Below are 21,797 nucleotides of genomic sequence, written 5' to 3'. Positions count from 1 at the left end.
GAAATAGAAATAAAGTTAAATTTCTTCTAAACCTAAATCTCACTTAACCGCCAGGATGGCGCCAGGGTGACGCCCGGGGGGGCGAAAAGTTAAGCAGAGTTAAACCGTCAAAGTGTGACTGTAGCTATGAAAAAGTGCCTTGAAAATGCTATATAAACCCTTGGCTCTGAGAACTCGGGGTCCTCGTTGAAACCCGCTGCGCCGGGCAGATACTTGGACCCCAGCTGGCTGGAAATAAACCTCGCTGTGTGACTTGCATTATCGAGAGTGTTTTCTGTCTAATTGAGGCGTGGTCGACTCCGTACCCTAACATTTGGAGGTCCTCAGGGAAACGGACAACTCCCTGATAACGAGGTTTAACTAAAGGAACCGCGGAAGGAGGATTGGCCACCTCCGTCTGGAGAACTCAAAAAGTTCTCGCCTGGAGGGACTGAAGGTCCCTATCTGGATCTGGTAGAGAATTCTCATCTGGGTGGGCGAAAGGGTTGCGACCCTGGAGGCCCCATTACTGGAAGTCGTGGGAGACGTCCCCGACGAAAGTGACGTCCACAGTGGACGCCGTCTGGACGGCCAGGTAAGGATCCTGAGTGTCGTGTGAGTGGGACGGCGCCTGTGGATGTGGTGTGGCTGACCGGCCGGTGGGTGTTAGAAAACTCGGTTTGGATTTGTGTGTTTGTTGGCTTTGTGTCCCTTGTCTTTTCCTGGCTTCTTTTTGTAAGAATGCTCTTGCAGCCGGGCCCTGCCTGAAGGCTCGGCTGCCGTTGCAGTCGGAGCTTAACTTCCTTCCAGTTTTGTCTTCGTGGCTGCGCCGGATCGTTTGTCTTTGGGAGTATGTTCTTGTTAATTGTCGTGAGTGTATTTGATGAGGGAGCAGGAGGCTGGCTGAGGACAAAGCAAAAGCTGGCACCTTGCACCCCCTCTCCACCCGCTCCCCTCCCCTCGGTACTATAGGTGACATTCCCCAGGCACTCCTGACTGCCATAAATGAGAAACAAATAGTTAACTTGCAGAGATCACAATCCTGCAAGGCAGGAGTCTCCCTTGGTTTACAAATGTCCTTGAGATTTACGACAAAGAAGTTACCTTGTCAATAGCCCAATTTCCAGAGGCACATAACTCAGTTCCTCAAGCCCTAACATCACCCTCCCCTACATAAAAACTGAAGGAGGCTGAGGTAGAAGGATAAGTAAATAAAGTTAAATTTCTTCGAAACCTAAATCTCACTAACAAGGACGCTTGATAGCAGGAATGCGACATTCCACCAGGAGACTCCCAATTGTCTTTATGTCAGTGCCTCATTAGAGGGAAAATGGCCTTGGCTTGATAGTAACCAGGCCTTCAATATCCTGACAGTCTTCTTTACCCTGATAGCCCTTCTGAACACCCCCTTTGTCCTCACCTACCTAACTCCTGTGTATGTAACCAGCCACTCGTCACATCCCCGAGGCAGCAGCTCTTCCTGCCCACAGGTCCTGTCCCCGTGCTTTAATAAACCAGCATTTTGCACCAAAGATGTCTCAAGAATTCTTTCTTGGTCATCGGCTCTGGACCTCAGCCCACCGAACCTCACCTAGGTTCTAGAACTTCATATTTGTCTTGTTGTGGACTGAGGATGGGATGAAACGATGAGAACTGAGCCAGCATCGGAATTTCTGGGTCTGAATCTGTCTGTCTGCTTGCGGAGCTCTGGGTAGGGCCCACCGGGGAGAAGCTGGACGCAGCCATGCTCCCCAGGGCTGGAGTGGATGCGGGGATGCCCCATCCCTCTTCTGGTAGATCGTCTAGGGGTCTGAGTCCCTCGTAGGCAGTCATCTGGGTCTGTAGGGGACTGGGTAACCCCCACCAGCGGGTGAGGGCCGCTGGGTCTGGTTCTGATCTGTGGCTCCTCTCGGCGAGCGTCTGTAGGGGGCCGGGTAACCCCTGTAGGGGTCGGGAAAACCCCCACCCGCGGCAGGCTCTGGATGAGGGCCGCCGGGTTTGCGGTTGTCTTTGTCTTGTCTTTTTTTGTTGTCTGTTGGGTTGTTTGTTGTGTTTGAAGGAATGGGGCAAGCAGAGTAAGGGGACTCTGACGTTCGTCTCTCCGTTCCTCCTAATAGATGTGGGGCTTCTCCCTCACTCATTTCGTGTGTTAATGGCTATAACTAGAGCCAACTGGGGTTGGTCTAACTCGAGACGGAGACTTTAAGGAATATTCCCAAGCAGCTGCCGAAACAAACTTTGTTTCAGGGACATTCCTTGCCTTCTCTGGCCGGACGCGGACTGCCTAGCCCCTCCCCCTTGCTGGCGGGAAAGCAAGGCATCTGCTCCTCTGTTGGAGCTGATGAGCTCAAAAACTGGGAATCCTTTCTCTGCCTTCTGGCGGCACTGTTTCTTCTGTCTCCCCCTTCTCGTCTTCTGCACCAACGTGTGTGCAACCTGCACGAGTAGCCTCTAGATCATGCACCAGGGCTCCTTCTCCCCTCACTGTCAAGGAGCAAGAAGAGCAGCCCCTGGACCTAACACCCCCCCCAGTCCGGACCTTCCCACCCGTGTCTCAGGTAAACATTCAAAGTGGAGTGGGCCCAGGTGAGACGTAAAACAGTATTTGAACTAAGTTAAGTTTGTTGGTTTAATTAAGATATACATGTCTTTTATCAGCAGTAAATGTGAAACTCCAAAGTTTACTGAAGGTCAAATAAGCTTGTGTTATTAAAATCTGTGTTAAAATCTGTTGAAATCTATCAGCAAAGAGATGACTAAACTGATGGTTAATTGTCTGTCTCAAAGTCTTAATGGGTGATGATTAAAGTAGCTTTCAAAGTCTTTGGTAACCTGAAAGTTTAAAGTTTTGCTTGGGTAGCAAATAAGATTAAATTTTATTTGGTCTTTTCCAGATAGGATAAAGCGCTAAAGCATTGAGTATTGAACATAGGTTTGTGCTTTTGACTAATTACAGCAAAGAAAATAAGAATATTTAAATCTGTTGGTAAACATGTTTTGTGCTTAACTGATTGATAAATTTGCCATCTAAAGAATTCTGTTGTTAAAAAAAATAAAGAATTCTGTTGTAACAGCTCACAATTGGTGTATATTTAATCTTCAGTAGAGGTGAAGGTATTTCTAAGAGTGCAAAATTCTGCTAAGTGTAACTAAGACTGATGGAAATAAGGGAAACCACTCTGTATGTGGAAAAGCAGAAGATATGTAAAGAGATAAGAAATGGGAATACATCCTGTTAAAAGTAAGAGGAGGTAATTTTGTCCTGAATAAAATAGTTGTTTGGAAGGAAATGGCTTGGGACAAAACCTGAATACAAAGGAAAGTCGTAGAAGGTTTGTGAAGGGAAATCTTCAGAAAAGGAATTTTAGGTATGGTCAGGACAGACTAAAAAAAAAGGGGGGAGAAAAAGACCAGATGCCTGATCCTGTTTAAATAAGAAAGAAAGAAAAACAGCCCCAAGGCCTCTGTCGGAGCCAGACCCATGCGTAAAGAATGGAAGGGGAGACTGATCACCTCCCATTAGCCAGGGATACCCAGAGGGGGGGTGCCCAACCTGTTTGAATCTGAGGAGTGCCTGACTGTGTGAATGTGTCTGTACAGCTCCACCACTTCGGCTACGGAGTCTGAGGGGGCTGCACCCTGGGTCTCGGGGGCGTCATATAGCATAAGGGTCATCTACTCCACCTACTCCACGGAGTAGCCTGGTCTGGGGGTTTATACGGACAGACCTTAGCTAAGATGCTCCTAAGTTCCCGCGAGGGACGTGAGCAGGACAGCATCTGAAAGATCCCCCTCCCTTTGTCTGCGACATCATTCACGATGGGAGGGAAACCCAGAAAACTCACTATCTTAGAAAAAAAAGGGAAGACACTGGTATAGAAAAGCTGGTTTTCTCTCTGTTTAAAAGGACAAAGTTTTCTTAGGTTAATTGAAAGTAAATTGTTTTCTCTTTGCCCGCCCAGAGTTGTAAATGAGATCTCTTTGGCTCATAAGGCTTCCTTGATATGCTAAGTTACTCAGGGAATACTGCCAAACCAGTGATAAACCTTGGGTTAGATTTGGGTAAATGCTGTAGCTACCGTAGAGGTTCAATACATTTACTAGAGTTTAATGTTTTGATAAGGGTCATCACTTGATATTTAACCATATTTATTCTGAGTTTTTGTCATTTGTAATTGTTTTAATTCTCTTGTAAGATGAATTCCGCCCTAAAGGAAATTCATATGGGAAGAATTTCAGGACAAATACAGGTCTTTGATATGTTAAAATCCTGGGAACTGAAATGGGTAAAAATTTACAGAAGTAAGGGCTGCATTCGGACTAAACCAGAATTAGTAACATGGGACTAGATGAACTGAAAGGTTGTAATGTTGTGTCTCTTAATGTTTTAAACATTACAGGTTCTGTAATGTTTACTCCTCTAGACTAGGGAAACTTTTTCTTAAGTTATCTGTAACTTATAGAGATGTAAAAGTACTCATTTTGTAAACGAATCAAGGCATTCAACTTTTCTCTCTATCTGAACCCTCTGAAACCAAAAGGGCTCAATAGGTATTCATCCTTCCAGGGCAATCAGTCATTTGCATAAGTTCAATAAGAATCTGTTCTCCTGGGGCACCTGGGTGGCTCAGTGGGTTAAGCCTCTGCCTTCGGCTCAGGTCATGGTCTCGGGGTCCTGGGATCGAGCCCCACGTCGGGCTCTCTGCTCGGTGGGGAGCCTGCTTCCTCCTCTCTCTCTGCCTGTCTCTCTGCCTACTTGTGATCTCTGTCAAATAAATAAATAAAATATTAAAAAAAAAAAAGAATCTGTTCTCCTTGTAACAGGACACTGCTGGAAACATGGGTTATTTTACCAAGGCTTTGACTGGGATGTCATATTTGAGAAGACTCAGATACGACCAGACAGTTTAAAGGAACGAAGGTTGACTTTATGAAACCTGGAGCCGTAAAGCCCTTTGGAACTGTTGGCCTGATAACCTTGCTTACAGAGTTCCCAGCAGCCTTACCAGGTGAGTAAAGAATGTCACTCCCTGGCAGGGGCAGGACCTCAGGAAGAAAAATTTGCCCAAGTTGACAGGTATTACAGGCATGTCTGATGGCAAGTACGTGGCTTGGTTTCTGGCCTGGAGAGGCTACTAAATGTTCAACCTGGAGATTGCTTGTAAGAAGTTCCAGCAAAGCAGATTCTACAAGATCTATATGAATACTTACTGTTTTTGCTGAGCTTATGTAAATAATTAGGCCAAGTTTGTTAAAACTGGACTTGTTTTTTTCAAATGACTTAATCCTGATTTGGCTATCTCTGGAAATGAGGGTTATTTTAGAGAGAAAAATTATGTTTTAATAACATGCCTTTATGGGTGTTAAATTCTAAATTTGATTGTTATTAAAGGTTTGTTTACCTAAACTAAACAGCTTAAGGTAAACTTCAGAGAAGTTACGCGATAACTCGTGGTAAACGATCTTGCCTTTGCCAGTCAGTCAGCCCTAGACAAACAGCCTTACTGAGTGCCCCAGCACTGGCCATCCCAGATGTTACCAAGCCCTTCAACTTGTATGTAGATGAAAAGGCAGGGGTGACTGAAAGAGTTTTTGACTAAGACTCTGAGGCCTTGGCAAAGGCCAGTAGCCTATCTTGGCAAGAAACCAGATCCAGTAGCGGCTGGGTTCCCCGTTGCCTCCCCATAATTGCTGCCACAGCCCTCCTGGTCAAGGATGCAAGTAAATTGACTTTGGGTCAAAATCTCATCTTGACCACCACTCACGCTATCGAGGGCCTTCTCTGGACTCCAGCAGACCGGTGGACGACAAACGCCGGAGTGACGGGGTATCAGGTCCTCCTTAATGATGACTGATCAGTCTGTACTCCAGTCACTGCAGGCATTACAGTCTGTCTCCAAAAAAGCCCATGCAGGGGCGCCTGGGTGGCTCAGCAGGTCAAAGCCTCTGCCTTCTGCTCAGGTGATGATCCCAGGGTCCTGTGGTCGAACCCCACATCGGGCTCTCTGCTCAGCAGGGAGCCTGCTTCCTCCTCTCTCTCTGCCTGCCTCTCTGCCTACTTGTGATCTCAGTCTGTCAAGTAAATTAATAAAATCTTAAAAAAAAAAAAAAAGCCCACGCAGGGAGCCAGACTGCCCACACTGGGACGGAGACGGAGGTGGAGGCACATCCCTACCAACCCGGAGATTTGGTTTGGATACCAAGTGGAAAACCTGGAGCCCCGCTGGAAGGGACCGTTTACTGTCATCCCGACCACTCCCACGGCAATAAAAGTAGAAGGCATCAGGGCCTGGATTCATGCGGGTCACGTCAAACGAAGACACCCCCCAGAGGTGGATGCCGCTGCCGATGGACCCCGCTGGACCCTGCTGGACCCCATCGGTCGTGGACTAAAACTAAGACTTAAAAGAAACAATGAGTTCATTAAACTCATTGTTGCCCCTGTTGTTAAGATATAGGCGGGAGGTGTAAGCAAGTGCAAAATAACAAAGGGGGGGCTTAACATACTGTTTCTGGGTAAATCACACGGGAGTCATTAAAACAGCCTAGCAGCCGTTAAAAGGGAGGGGGTATAGAACTGGCAGAAGAGTCAAAGATTTGACTAATCTCCAAAGAAAAGGGGGGAATGTAAGAGTGGGTTAGCATAAGAATGGCCATCCTGAAGGCCGGGAAGCCATTTTACTGAGCGTCCCTAACCGGCCCACACTGCATACGTGAAACCTGAAAAAACAACTGAATCATATACCACCAGGGTGGTTAGGCGGTGGCACCACAGGGACCAGATATTAATGAAAAACAAATAGTTAACTTGCAGAGATCACAATCCTGCAAGACAGGAGTCTCCCTTGGTTTGCAAATGTCCTGGTGATTCTTTTCAATGGCCCAAATTCCAGAGACAAATGGCTCAGTTCCTTGAGGCCAAATGTCACCCTCCCCACCATAAAACTGAGGGAGGCTGAGGCAGAAGGAAATAGAAATAAAGTTAAATTTCTTCTAAACCGAAATCTCACTTAGCCGCCAGGATGGCGCCAGGGTAACGCTGGGGGTGGGGGGGCGAAAAGTTAAGCAGTTAAACCGTCAAAGTGTGACTGTAGCTATGAAAAAGTGCCTTGAAAATGCTATATAAACCCTTGGCTCTGAGAACTCGGGGTCCTCGTTGAAACCCGCTGCGCCGGGCAGATACTTGGACCCCAGCTGGCTGGAAATAAACCTCGCTGTGTGACTTGCATTATTGAGACTGTTCTCTGTCTAATTGAGGGGTGGTGGACTCCGTACCCTAACAAGATGAAGACTCAGATGCTTAACCGATTGAGCCACTCTGGCGCCCCAGTGATGTCCATCTTTTTTGTGTTTGCTGCTCACAGACACTTTTTGGTGTCTTCCTGCCTCTGCCAGGGGGTCAGCACGGACTGCTCAGCTCCTCAGCCGTGGCAGACAGACCTGCACCCCTAAGGTGTCTGCCAGGTTTGGAGGACTCCCATCCCCGCAGGAGGGGACAGCGCACCAGGCGGCCACCTTCTCTGAAAGCCGAGTAGGACTTCCCAGATTTGGAACCAGCGGAGTCCCTGAGAGTCCTGGGGCAGCCGGGAACTTCCAGCTGGGGGTGGAGGAAGCCTCCGGCTCTTGGGCCCGGACAACCTTGTGTCTCTGGAGTGGACTCATCGGCTCTTGCTGCTGCATTTATCCGTTATCACCGACTTGGGGCCTTAAAACAGCACACACTATAATCTTACCGCTCTGGAGGCCAGAAGTCCAAAATGGGCTGCTATCAAAGCCTCGAGGGGCTTCTGCAAGCTCTGAGGGAGAATCTATTTTCCTGCTTCGGGGAGTTTCTAGATGCCTCCGGCTTCCACCTGGGATGGCCGAACCTTTCCCACAGTGCATCCCTTGACCTCTGCCTCCCTCCTTCCCATCTAAGGACCCTTGGGATTACTTGGGGGCACTGGGGTGATCTCCCTAAAGTCAGCTGATTAGCCACCTTAATTCCTTCCAGGACCTTAATTCCCCTTTGCCTGGTAAGAGAACATATTGACTACGTCCTGACATCTTTGGGGGCCCCTAATGCAGGACAGCGTTGGGGTACTGGGTGGGGATGCTGGGAGGAATGGGCTCAAGGTGTGTGGGTGGAGCAGGCATGGGCAGGGGGAGCTTGCCGCCCTTGGGAACTCCCGCTCTGGTTGGGGGAGCTCCCGGAACACATACCAGGTGACATGCTCATGGTGCCACGGGGGAAAATGCTGCCGGGAGGAACTAGGGGTGATGGGGAGCGGTGGCTACAGTTTTATCAGGGTGGGCCTCACTGAGGAGGTTCTCCATCTGAAAATAGGATCCATCGCATAGGATTCCTGCAGCATTAAATGTAATGTCAAAATGCAGCCTGTAGACCATGAATGATTGATTAAAAAAAAATTAGTTATTTCTGTATTCTAGGATCTCAACTCTGTGGATGCCTGGGCCAGGCTGGCCCCCTGCCATGGGGCATCTGAGGAATGGTGGGGCTCATTACATTGGGAGGAGGAGAGGTTGACTTTGTGGTGGTCTAGACCTCCTGGTTGGAGGTGTCCCCAGCTTGGAGGACATCACCTGGTCCCACTGTTGCCACACCCAGCCGGTGTCGCTCCTAGAGAGAATGTGGGTCCAGTGTGTGGGAGCATGCCCCAGCTCTGCCCCACACTGGCCATGAGATGTGGGGCTCTTCCTTAACCTCTTCAATCTTGAGTTTCCTTTGTGCAGTAGAGGCGGTCACAGCACCTCTCCAAGGAGTGGGGGATACCTCAGGTCCACCGTTTAGCATAATACGGGGCACTTCGCTTTCAGGAAGGGATCACTGCTGCCATTATCTCAGAGGTGAAGAGACAGACACGCGGCAAAGAAGGGACAGGTTGGTGAAGAGGCAGGCGGGGAATGACGAGGGAAAGCCCAGAGTCCTGGGGTCCTACGCCCCTGCTTTTTGTGGTTACTCCCCAGTTGGGTGGTCCTAATGGCTCCCCCCTCCCCACCCCATAGGACAGGCGCTCTCCTCATCAAGAGCTGCTGCCTGCAGAGAGAAGTTGACCACTTTAGAACTGGGTGAGCTTCCACGCAGAACGTTTCCACTTTATTGTCTGTAAACTCTTCTTTGGTAAACAAGGAGACAAGGAACCCACAGAGCAAAGGAGCACGCCGAGTCCGGAAGACAAAGGGCCAGCACCCTCCACGAACAGGGACTCTGAGAAGACAGCTATGCCATTAGCGAGGTGGTGGGTGGAACTAGGGAGTTTCGGTGGGTGGTGGCACGGGAGAGAGGGGAGGGGAGTGGGAGGGAAGAGTCCGCTCGGTGGGACGGAGAAGCCTAGATCATACAGCAGAGGAGCTCATGCATCACAGCGAAGAGGGGCAGGGAAGCTCCGCCCATGTCCCCGCCCACCGCCCACTAGGGTGGTGCACTTCCGTGGGCAGAGCAGCGTGCGGGTCGGGGCCGGTCCGGGGAGGCTGGAGAGGGGGCTCCCGGAGGCCCGTCAGCAACCCACCCTCCACTCCTCTCCTCTCCTGCTCTGCAGGCTGGTGGGTGCAGGTGGCAGGGGCGGAGGAGGGGTGCTCACGATCTCGGGGGTCCGGGGAGAAGTGGCAGGGCAGCGGGGGCAGGGTTTGGGGGAGGCGGAGAAACAGCCCCCGACTCCGCTTTACATGGGGGGCTCGCTGCAGAGGACGATCTCCAGGTCCTTGCGGTAGAGCTTCCCCGCCTCAGCCAACGACATGACACTCTTTCTGTAGTTGGTGAGCTGCTGGATATTCATTTCCTAGGAGACAAGTGGAGAGAGAAAGAGCCCCTCACTGGATAGCTCCAGCGGAGCGTCCTTTTTGCTCATTCTGCTCGTTCACCAGAATGCTCCTCTTCTCCCATCCCAGCAAACGTGGGCTTTGGAGTCAGAAAGCCCTGCGTTAAACGCTCTCTCTCTTCCTGGCTGCCTTGCTTTCGGGACAGTAGTCAACCTTTCTGAGTCTCTGCTCAGCTGCCTCATCTGTAAAATGGGCACATTAACAGCGTCTGCCTCATTGAGGTGTTAGGACGGTTAGCTGAGGGAATGAATGCAAACGATGGGCAGTGCGGCCCCTGGCACACAGCGTGCCCTCCCAAATCGGCTAGTCCCTATCTCTGCATGCCTTGTATCAAGTTCTCCTCTCCCTGGGGGGCTCTGGTACTCGCTGTGTGTCCTTGTAGGTGAGGAAGAGAACACCGGGGAAGTTCCCTGATCTTGTCCCCCGGCCCCACAGAAAATACTTTTCTAAACCTCCTCCTCCTCCATTTAAACAAGGAATCCTAACTCCTGCCGCCTCCTAGCGGCAAAGCTCTCCTGCCTACTTCTTGTTCACTGGGTTCTGTGGCCATTCAGAGGCCACGAGGACAGGTGAGCCACGGACATAGGGCCACTGTCTCAAGTAAAATGGAGGCCAACATTAGAACATCAATACCTGATATGCCTTGGGTTGAATACATGCTTTACAGTAACTGATTGGGGTACAGATAACCAATAGGTCTAACATACAGCAGAACCGTCACTTACACTATCTTTTTGTCTCCCTCCCTCCCCTGCCTCTTCCCTCCTCTTGTCTTGAAAACGTCGGCAGATCTTCCTTCCTCCCTCCTTCCCTTCGTTTCTCCCTCCCCTCCTCTCTCTCTCATTCTTTTCCTTTTTTCACCACCCCTTTCAGGCTGATGGTCTTTATCTCCATTCAGCTAATGAAAAAACGGAAGCATAAAAACTATGGTATTTGTTAAAGGACTGGACCAACTCTACAGCCACAACATCCTTGGTCTCCAGAGCCTCGAAGTCTATGTAATTCTTTGCCTGGCTCACCTGTCCTCAGTCACCTCTTTTTTGAGTGCTCAAAGATCAGGCCTTTACGGGGTCCCAGGACATCCCCTCATGTTACTGATTCCTGGTTCTGTGCCAGCAGCCACCCCGAAGGCACTTTGCAAGCATCATTAGCTTTGGGGAGCATATTCCCTAAAGGTCTGAAGTCCCTGGAAATACCACCTAGTTTGTTATACTATCCACCATTCAAATTAGGAGCCAAGGAAGGGACCCCATATATCAACATGGAGCTGGAGAACCACCTCGCCCCCCACGCCGATTCAATGAGAGGGCTGTGCTCACTTTCTATATCTAGAAGGTCTGCTTGAAGCTGAGGAAGGCTGTAGTGAGCTGCAGTGGCCCCAGGAGTGGTGAGAAATACTGAGGTTTGGGGCGCCTGGATGGCTCAATGGGTTAAAGCCTCTGCCTTCGGCTCAGGTCATGATCTCAGGGTTCTGGAATCGAGCCCCGCATCGGGCTCTCTGCTCAGCAGGGAGCCTGCTTCCTCCTCTTTCTCTCTGCCTGCCTCTCTGCCTGCTTGTGATCTCTATCTGTCAAATAAAATCTTTAAAAAAAAAAATACTGAGGTTTGATTGCACCAGCCTGTCCCTCAGGGACCTCAAACATGAATCTGTTCAGAATCCACGTCCGAGACCTCGCGCCATCCAAATGGAATGTGCATCTGCCATGTGGGTTCACAGAACACGGCCCGCTCCCCTCCCGGCACAGGTGCTGTTTCCTGTGGTTCTCTCTACTGGTTCCTGCTGTCCATCCCCAGGGGCCACATCCTGAGCTTAGGACAGGTGGGAGACTCCCAGGTAAACGACTGTATTGGTATCATCGTTCTCCAACCTTCAGAGTTACTTCCTAACCCCCAACACCTGTTTTTTTTTTTTTTTAAGATTTTATTATTTATTTGACAGAGATCACAAGTAGGCAGAGAGGCAGGCAGAGAGAAAGAGGAAGGGAAACAGGCTCCCTGCTGAGCAGAGAGCCCGATGTGGGGCTCGATTCCAGGACCCTGAGATCATGACCTGAGCCGAAGGCAGAGGCTTTACCCCACTGAGTCACCCAGGTGCCCCCCAACACCTGTTTTTGTTTCTACATCTTGAGTGAACCTGTGCGGCTGTAGGATTTGTATTTTGTGGTAATTAAGAAAGAACCCAAGAGCACCTGGGCTCAGTGAGTTAAGCATCTGCCTTGGGCTCAGGTCATGATCCTGGGGTCCTGGGATCGAGCCCAGCATTGGGCTCTCTGCTCAGCAGGGAGTCTGCTCCTCCTTGGCCTTCTCCCTCTGCTCCCTCTCCCCATTATGCTGGCTTTGTCTCTCAAATAAATTAGTCTTAACAAAAAAAAAGTTAGGTGAAGCGCAGAAAATTGAGGTCACTCCCCAGATTTAATGCTTGCCTTCAGGGTCGATCAACCTCAGGTGTCGAGCAGGGCCACATGGAGAATAATGATGCCTCATTAATACAATTACAGTTAAAGATATTTTCCACTAGGATGCCAACATTCCTTGGACACGTAAGGTTGCATAAATAATTTTCTCCTAGGGTTTGGGGCCAGGAAGGAGTCCGCTGAGTTCAAACACCTAGTGAAGACATCCTTCTTCCTACGAAGCATGTGCTTGCTTATAATTTATTTTCTGCCTCTTTCAGAAAGCATTTGTCGGTAACAAAAAAAAATGTAGGATGAAAGCAATGAATCATGATAGTCAGGACAAAGATGAAGCGGTCAGAAAGCCAGCAAGTGGCAGGGGAGACAGATTCAGGCTGCAGTGAATTTTTTCCCCTGAAATTGAGCAGTAAATTTAGCTTGTGCCTGGCCGGCAAGACGGTTAGGCAACGTGAGGAAGTGTAGAGTGTTCATCATCTGAATAAAGAAAACAGCAAAACCATTTGCTTAGAGAAAGGCATCCCGGGAGGTGAAGGAAGGTGGCCGCTAAGACAGCTGTGGGCTCCTGGTCCCCCTGCTGCCCCCGGCCCCCCAGCCCCCGGATGAGCCCGCTGCTTGCGGTCTATCCTTCAAGCAACGCCACCAGGCAAAGTAATAGTTTGGTTCCCCGCCTTTTGCCTTTTCTTTTAGGGGAACACATGCTTCCGTGGCTCCTCTCAGCCTCCTCCAGACTCTGCATTTATTTATTTTTTTTTCAAGATTTTATCTATTCATTTGAGAGGGAAAGAGCGCACATGCACACACAGCCGGGGGGGAGGGGCAGAGGGAGAAATATCTTCACCTCCCACTGGCCCCTTCTTTCCCAAATCACTCCCCCCCCTTTTCTTTTTGTAAATTTAAATTCAATGAACATATATTATTATTGGAAGTTCTCCCAACTCTCCTTGTGGGGAAAGTCTTTTCTGATGGCGATCGGGTTGCCAGTGCCTTATCATCGCACCACTGCAGAGGGCCAACAGGTGGGGACACCCCGACTGTCTGGGGGTGGCTGAACAGATAGAAAGTGCTGGACACAAACCCTGGAATATTACTCGGCCTTAAAAAGGAAGGATGTCAGCACTGCCACAACATGGGTGAACCTGGAAGGCGTTATGCTCAGTGAGGTAGGTCCGTCACAGAGACAAGACCTGGATGCCACCATTTGTAGGAGGTGCCGAAAGCGGTCAAGTTGTAGACACGGTAGCCTGGTGGGGGTCTGGGGGCCTGAGGGCCTGGGGGCTGGGAGAGGAAGGGCTGGAGAGCTCTTGTTTGCTGGGTGCGGAGTTTGGGTTTTGCAAGAGGAAGAGAGTTCCGGACCGGGTGGTGATTACAGTGTGGGTGTCCTCGGTACTGCTGAGGGGTGCTCAGAAATGGGGAAGAAGCTTTGTGCGAAGGGGGTTTTACTACAGTTGAAAGAAACGTCAACCGAGCATCCATCCAGAAACCAAACAACAGCCCCCACACTGCCGTTGCCTAGTTATGGGTGATCAGAGGAGAGCGAACGTACCCCACAGGCCTTTCCCCCCTCCCTCAGAAGCCTCTCCCCTGCCCCAGGGCCAGCTCCCTCGGCCTCAGGGCTCAGCGGCTCACCTTCTTGTTCTTCTCATACAGGTCCTTCAGCAGGGCATCCAGCTCGTTCTCGTCGATGTAGCCGCTCCCGTCCTGGAGGTGCGGAGCAGGGGCACACAGAGCTCGAGAATCAGGCCCCACCACCCTTGACCTGGCCTCCCGATCCCCCCAGCTCCTCCCAGGGAGCCTGCAGAGTCTGACCTTCCCTCTGCTCCGTGCAGAAGGCGTTCACACCCCACGGTGTCAAAATAACACCCAACTGCTGACTTCCCCAGCCAAGGCAGGAGAGGGACACTCCAGGGCAAACGTGTGTCCCGGTGTTTTTCATTTGCATTGAAAATACAGATGAGGTTCCAGAAGCATTTAGCTAACTCCCTAAGATGTCAGGATGAACACAGGGGCTATTTAAAGCTTACCCTCCAGACTACTGGAGTCACAAGTTGGGGCAGCAAAGGAAGGGGTGACGGCGGTAAGGGGGTCCTCTCCCTCCCAACTGCCTAGCAAAACAGTTGGCTCCGATGCGAAATGATGAGCCGGCAACAAGGGAGCAATACCGAGCACCTCCTTCCCCCGAAAAGACAAAGAGGAGCCGGTGGCTGGGGGCTCCCCTGCTGACGGGGCCCCTGCTTTTCCCTCCCACGCTGCTCTCCGCCGTCTTACCTTGTCGTAAAATGTGAAGATCGCGTTGAACTCCTCTGAGGTCAGCTTCATGCCCTGTAAGGCCCGAGGTATTAAAGAGAGAAGCAAAAGCCTGGGAGGGTGCGCGTGCATGCACGTGCATGTGTGCATGCCCATGTATGCAAATGAGCGCACCGCTTGTGTGTGCATGAGTGGGCGCGTATGTCCGTGTGCACGTGCGTGCACATGTGTGAGTGAGCGCATATGTGTGCATGTGGGAGCGTGTGTACATGGATGTGTGCATGGATGCATGCGTGTACAAGTGAGCAGGCACAGGGCTGCGTGTGTGCATGTGTGTGTGCACGTGAGTGTGCGCACGTGTGCGTGTGCTGGAGGGCCAACAGGAGGGTGGCAGCATGAAGTGCGTGGGGATGAGGGAAGGGAGGAAGTGAAGAAAAGCAGAGGCTCTTTTACCTGAAATTTAAGCAGGAAGTTTTCCTGTACAGGCAAGAGTCTGGAAAGGAAGCGTTAGAGCAGAGCTTAGGAGACAGGGCAGAGGCTGGAACAACGGAACAGAGGGGGATGTGGAAGCCGCGCCTGTGGTTCTGGAAACTGTCTCTGAGCACGGAGGAATTAGTGGCAAGGTCTGCATGGAGGGAGGTGGACACGCTGAGGTGCTGGAACTCTCTCTAGCTTGGTGTTGAGCTTCATGACACCCGACCCCTCACTTCCTACAGCCCTCCCCCCACCCCCGACTGGTCTTCCAGCCAGGGAGGGTGGCACAGAACCGTAGGCAGAGGTCCTGCGAGAAGTGACCCTGGGGTGGGCTCGGGCACTTACCGGGACATCTCCGAGAGGCCCAGCTTGCCATCCCCGTTCAAGTCGAACATCCGTAGCTGTTGGGGACAGACAGAGATGCCTGGGTGATTTGCTTTGACCCCTCATGGGGGACCTTGACCTGCCATCCCCTTGCATTAGAGAGGAAGGGAGAAGGGTGGGTGTGCTCTGCCCCCTCTGAGGTCACCCGGAGGCCAGAGACCAGCAGGGTCTAAATGGGTCCCTGCTCCTCTCTCCTCTTCTCGGGGTGAGGGTCCCAGGAGCCGGGCTGGCCAGCTGCAAAGGCCCACCCTCTCCCAGAGCTGGGGAGGTTGTCATGGAAACAGATGCTCCCGTCTCCTCCTAGCTCAGTGAGGATCTCAGACAGAGGGTGTGTGAGCCCAGGGACCAGCATCCCTTTTGCCACTGGGAGTCACTTCACCAGGGCCTGAAGACTCAGCCAGCAAAGAACCCTGGAAACCCAGAACCCCCTGGCATGGGGCAGGCCCCAGTCCCGGGCCTCTGCCCACTCACTATGGTTTGGGTGTATTCCTGCAGCTTGGGTTCATCATATGGCCGGTTCGCCTTCTTCAGCAGGTCAGACAGAAATCCCTAGAACACAAAAGGTCTCTTGAGAGCTCCTGACGCAGTCAGCCCCTCCTTTATTACTTGCTCCTTCAGTCAGTCAACACCGTTTTCTGAGGTCTCCCATTCGTATGGCTTACATCCCTCCTGATTCCCTAATCCCTAATGCTTGTGGGATGACCATGAAGGCCTGGATGCAACTTCAGCCCCCAGAAGAGGCTGCAGAGACTGGTTCTGGCACCTTAGGGAGCCCAGGACCCAGGGCTAAGCAGCGCCTGGGCACCACTGGTTGCGAAGGGATGGTGGGGTAGGCTCACAGGTGTGGGACCGATCTGCCAGAATTGTCTTGAAGGTGCCTGTCCCAGGCACTGATGTGCAAGGGAGTGGAGTCTGGTCAAGCTCCCTGGCCCCGTGGCTCCCTGTTACTCATTCACGTGGCCGTCCTGAACACGTCCACCGATTTGGAGTCGGGCTTAATTCCTGAGCATTCCATAAACCCATGTTCCCCACTCAACATATCCTCCCTCCCTGGGTTCCTTAAACCTACCACCACTCTGGCCTCAGTCCCACTCCCTGTGCCTCCCATACCCTCCCCAAGGCCCATCCCACCTTGAGCTCGTTGGCTTCAATGTAGCCACTTCTGTCTGTGTCGTACTTCCGCCAAGCCTGCAACGGGGACAACAACCTATTTGCAAGGACCCGTCAAGACCTCTAAGCCTCCTTCCAGTTCCCTTTAATGGACCAGGTTGGGTCTTGATGTTCAAGAGTATTACCGGGGGAGGGGGACGTGGAGATGGTCTAGCCCAGTCCCTTCCGTGTCACAGATGAAGAAATGGGGAAAGCGTCTTGGCCAAGGTCACACAGAGAAGGAGAAAAAAAAAAAAAATCCCTGGGACGATACCTACCTACTCTTCACTGGCCTGGGTCTCTTTTTGGATCATTTCGTAACTACGGTTATGGTTTTCTTTTATTTTTTTTGGACAGGGTTATGGTTTTCTAAGGCGCTAACCAAGCAACTTCTAGCACTAGATCTGGTGGATCCAGTTTTTGCTGTGGGTATACAGCATGTTCTTTTACTGCTCAGGAAGCTTCTGATTGTCTGGGTGGGGCCTGGGCCAAGGGTAAGAATCTTCTGGAAGGGTCAGATACAGTCCCTGTACTCCCTCCTCCATCCCCTCATCACGGTGCACGTGGCATCCACAGCTGAAGGGGAACAGAAGTGGTAGTGCTGTCAGCTCATTTAGACTGTCCCAAGGCTACTCCCCATCTGTGTGATAAAAAGCATTTCTTTCTCTGTTTTTTAAGGAAACCACCCCTCTCCCTGATCAACCCAGAGGGCCCAATTTCCCCAAATCTTTGATCTAAGTTGGTGCCTGAATATATTTCTTCTATTTTCTTTCTTTCTTTCTTTTTTTTTTTTTGGAAGATTTTATTTATTTATTCGACAGAGATCACAAGTAGGCAGAGAAGCAGGCAGAGAGAGGGGAGGAAGCAGGCTCCCTGCTGAGCAGAGAGCCCGATGCGGGGCTCGATCCCAGAACCCTGGGGTCATGACCTGAGCTGAAGGCAGAGGCTTTAACCCACTGAGCCACCCAGGCACCCCTTTCTTCTATTTTCTTTCAAGGTTTCTTCCCTTGACTTTTTCCTCTCTTCTCCCTCACCTCCAGAGTGCACACCATACACTGGTGACACCGGCTTTACTAAGAATCAGCAGGTACTAATTATTTTGCCAAATTTGGATCCCCTGCATCCCCTCCCTTCTCTATGTCATGCCTCCCTTTTATTGTCTGGAGGGTGAGTTTGCAGATAACCCAGGACCTTTCTTCCATACCAGCAAACAAGGCTGTGTAATTCTCATGGGATAGTGGTGACCCAGGGAATTTGGTAGTATTTTTTTGGGGGGGGGGAACCTGATTGTTTAAAAAGTTATGAGACATGAGCAAATCCCAGCAAAAATGTAGACTTATGCCACGGACAACTTGGATAGATGGTATTTGATCAGGGAAGTGTCTTTTCTCTGGGGAGGAAAAATGCTTTGGTTCCATTCAAATATTCCTTCCTGTGCCCAGAAAGCCTAACCCTTGAGAAAGAACCAGTAAGAGCACATTTATAAATATGACGTCACCAACCACCTGCATGTACCCAGTGCCTTAGAGTTTAGCTCATCTGAGTCTTGACTGAGAAAATAGGTAGATAGCCCCTAAAAGTTGGGGCTAAAGTTGCCTAAAAGGTGGGTAACCTGGGGGTGCCTGGGTGGCTCAGTCGGTTGAGCGCCTGCTCAAGCCCCACATCAGGCTCCTTGCTCAGCAGGAAGCCTACTTCTCCCTCTCCCTCTGCCTCTCCCCCTGCCCTCTCTCTCTCTCTCTGACAAATGAATAAAATCTTGGGGAAAAAAAAGGAGGGTAACCTGAAGGCACCGCAGTCCTCACTCAGAGCAAAGCATCGCTTTGATTTTTGCTTTTTTTTGGTGGGGGGGGGGGGCGGAGATCCTCAGCGGCTCTGACCTCCCCCCCCACCCCCCACCCCCCGCCCCGCCTCCTCCCCAGGCTCTCCCTTTTCACTTCTCTTCCCGCCAGTGCTTTGTGCTCATCCATCAGTGGGTCATTCTCTTCCCATTGAAGGAAAAGAGTTCAAGGGACCTGGGCTTTGTGAAATCTCAAAGAAATCCTGAGGCGTCACTAAAATTAGAAATTACAATGTTGTGCTTAGCAGTGGGACGGAGCTCTCTGCCCGCGCTATAGCCTTTCAAGGCGGCACAGGGACCAATTCCTGTTTCCAGCTGATGAAAATGGAACAAGTGGCCAAGCCCAGGGGGATGGCGCTGCGGGATGGTGGGGTCCCCGGGAAACTCGGTTGGGGCGGTGGTCTCAGCTGCTATACTGTGGATTAAAGGATGAAGATATAAGAATATGGAATCCTATCGACAACACAGGGAGAAACCACTAATGACTCTGAGAGAGGGGGACACGGAGAGAGAAAGGTCTTTTTTGCTTCTCTTTAAGTATTTCCAGCTCCCCTCACCCCCGCAAACTATTCGTCATCTCCATTTTCCAGATCAGAGGTGGAAGAGACACCAATTTTTGGATGCCTCCCTCTCCATCAGGGAAGGAACCATCAGCCACAAGGCTCCCTTTTCTACAGACAGAAAAATGGACTCTCACAAAAGCAGCACTCTGGCAAGGAGATGCAGACTTTCTACCCCACCAGAAGACAGGCAAGAGAAGGACTAAGAACAGAATCCAGAATGTCAATGACTAGCTTACAGAATCTGGCCATCTTGAAAAGCCTGGAGAAAATCCTTTAAGGCACCATAAAATTAAATCCATATCTGAGGCTTAGGCAAGCTGCCACTTAAAAAATGACTTTTCTGCTCTGAGAATTGGTTCTTTCTAACCAATTTTCTACCCATGTGGGGAACTCCATGCCGTGTGGATTTCTGGACTAACTCTCCATTAGTTTTAGGCAGTAAATCACGGAGAGGGATTACCGGTGTCTGGACATGGATTTAACACGAGGAATGGCAACTCGAGTCAAGTTGAAGGCCAGTCATTCTCCTAGCAGGCAGTGTGTGGGGGGGGTATCGGTTAAGTTCCCCTCTGGGGGACACATATCTTGAACAGCTAGGGTGCAGAGTCCAGAAAAATACCAAGAACTAATCAGCAGTTTGTCAGGTATCAGGATTAGTCATGTATTTGGTTGAATCATATGGAATTTCCAATTTTTATAAATCAAAAATGGTCAAATATCAGCGATTTCACATGGCTGCATCTATCGGTTCAATATTACTCAAAAAAAAAAAAATTGAGTTTGGGTGGTCTACTTCACTCAAGGATTTCAGAGTTTCTTTTGCAAAGATCTCTTTTAAGGGGCGGGCACTGATGTGTAGACCACAGTCAAGAATCAGAACTAGAAGGGGCGCCTGGGAGGCTCAGTGGGTTAGAGCCTCTGCCTTCGGCTCAGGTCATGATCCCAGAGTCCTGGGATCGAGCCCCAAGTAGGGCTCTCTGCTCAGTGGGGAGCATGCTTCCTCCTCTCTCTCTGCCTGCCTCTCTGCCTACTTGTGATCTCTGTCTGTCAAATAAGTAAATAAAATCTTAAAAAAAAAAATCAGAACTGGAAGATCCTGCAAACTGAAATTCCGACCCTCCCCAGGCTTTTCCAGCTTTGGGATGGCACAGAAATCCATGCTCCCCTCTCATGCTCCTTGGAACCCTGACCTCAAGGGACACCAATGTTATTGAGAACACAGTACGTGAACTCTGGAAGCCAAAGGACGTGAAACAGGTCTCTTCACTGCAGTATTTCTGAGATATGGCAAGATGCAAATGTCTATGGACCAGTTCCCAAAGGGGAGATAAGCGTGTACCCGGCATTTCCCACATGTACTTCCCCACACTTACTTCTCACCGTATTCTGCACACTTTGATGTGCACATATCATATGGGGATCTTGCTGAAATGTAGATTCTGAGTCAGTGGGTCAGGGACTCTGCGTTTCTCACACGCACTCAGGTGATGGTGAAGCAGATGGCGCTGGTCCAGGGACTACACTCTGAGTCATGGAGCTCTAAGGGGTTTAGCATCGCCCCCCGGGGGGACCACTGCCAGGCACTGGGGTGGGCCTGGCCCTGAACATGGGAGAAAGGCAGCGCCTTGGCCTCACCTCCATAAACTCGGTGCTGGAGCCCACGTGCTGCCGAAAGCACAAAAGGAAGTTCTCTTCCGTCGGCAGGATCTGTGCCAGCTGCGGGGGGCCAGAGAGCAACACAGAGACACAGAGACGTTACTGGAGCAGAGACACAGAGACGTTACTGGAGGGCCCCGCCAGGGAGCAGAGCCCACTCTGCCAGAGGGCGGTGAATGGCCTGTGGCAAGGCAGCGTGGGACCCACATTTTGCTCTTCTTCCTGAGAACAGCCCCTCAAAAGGGAAGAAGGATGTTCTGAGGAGTGCATTTGGGTCGCCCCCCCCCCCCGCAGGGACAGATAGTGGAGCCCCTTTAAAAATGCAAATGTCCGGTCTCCCAAAGAATACTTAATAGATGATTCCAGCGACATAAAATTCTAAAGAAGGCAAACGAATCTGAGATGAGTGGTAGCCTGGGATTTTTTTTTTTAACCACAATTTATTATTATTTTTTAAATTTTAAAAATTTTTAATAAACATATAATGTATTATTAGCCCCAGGGGTACAGGTCTGTGAATCGCCAGGTTTACACACTTCACAGCACTCACCATAGCATATACCCTCCCCAATGTCCATAGCCCCACCACCCTCTCCCTACCCCCTCCCCTGGTCACCCTCAGTTTGTTTTGTGACAGTAAGAGTCTCTTATGGTTTGTCTCCCTCCCAATCCCATCTTGTTTCATTTATTCTTTTCCTACCCCACAACCCCCCCACGTTGCTTCTCCACTTCCTCATATCAGGGAGATCATATGATAGTTGTCTTTCTCTGACTGACTTATTTCGATAAGCATAATATCCTCTAGTTCCATGCACGCCGTCGCAAATTGGCCTGGGATTTTCAAGGGCGATAGAAATGCTCTATCTTGATCGCGGTGATAATTACATGGCTGTGCACAACGTCTAAGCTCCCAGAACTTGACTCTCCCAATCAGTGCAGCTTATTGTATATAAATTATACCTCAACAAATCTGATTTTCAGAAAATGCAAAAATACCCTTGTTCAGCCCCCTTATTTTGCTCCGAGCGTCCTTGGGTCACAGGCAAATCCTGATTGGTCTGAGTCAGGTAAATGTGCTAATTCCCTTGCCAGGGATTGGTTTATGAGCAGGCATGTGATCTAGTTCTGGCCAATGGGATGTGAGGGGAGGTCTGCTAGAAGTACTCCCGGCAAAGGTTTCCTAGCTCCCAGGTGGAGCCAAACGAGACGGATCCTTTCTGCATCCCGACGTGGGTGCTTCCAGATGGGATGGCTGGAGCAGCAAGCCAGCCTGAAGAT

At 50.5% G+C, this 21,797-nt stretch overlaps 1 protein-coding gene across 1 annotated transcript in view; it reads right to left on the bottom strand.

Moving 5' to 3' along the window:
• Positions 1–9,046: 9,046 nt before the first annotated feature.
• CALB2 (calbindin 2) overlaps positions 9,047–21,797 on the bottom strand; it is a 28,770-nt gene continuing 16,019 nt past the window's right edge. The window contains exons 4-11 of the mRNA XM_080829393.1: positions 20,499–20,579; positions 16,446–16,502; positions 15,786–15,863; positions 15,276–15,331; positions 14,910–14,949; positions 14,478–14,531; positions 13,839–13,910; positions 9,047–9,758 (exon numbers count right to left, since the gene is read on the bottom strand). Coding sequence (XP_080685519.1) covers positions 9,642–9,758; positions 13,839–13,910; positions 14,478–14,531; positions 14,910–14,949; positions 15,276–15,331; positions 15,786–15,863; positions 16,446–16,502; positions 20,499–20,579 — 555 coding nt within the window. The 3' untranslated portion in view covers positions 9,047–9,641. The remainder of the gene's footprint in view (positions 9,759–13,838; positions 13,911–14,477; positions 14,532–14,909; positions 14,950–15,275; positions 15,332–15,785; positions 15,864–16,445; positions 16,503–20,498; positions 20,580–21,797) is intronic.

This window comes from Martes martes (assembly GCF_963455335.1).
Source record: "Martes martes genome assembly, chromosome: 17".
NCBI lineage: Eukaryota > Metazoa > Chordata > Mammalia > Carnivora > Mustelidae > Martes > Martes martes.
The sequence above is the reverse complement of the archived record's forward strand: the minus strand, read 5'-3'. Positions and strand labels throughout refer to the sequence as shown.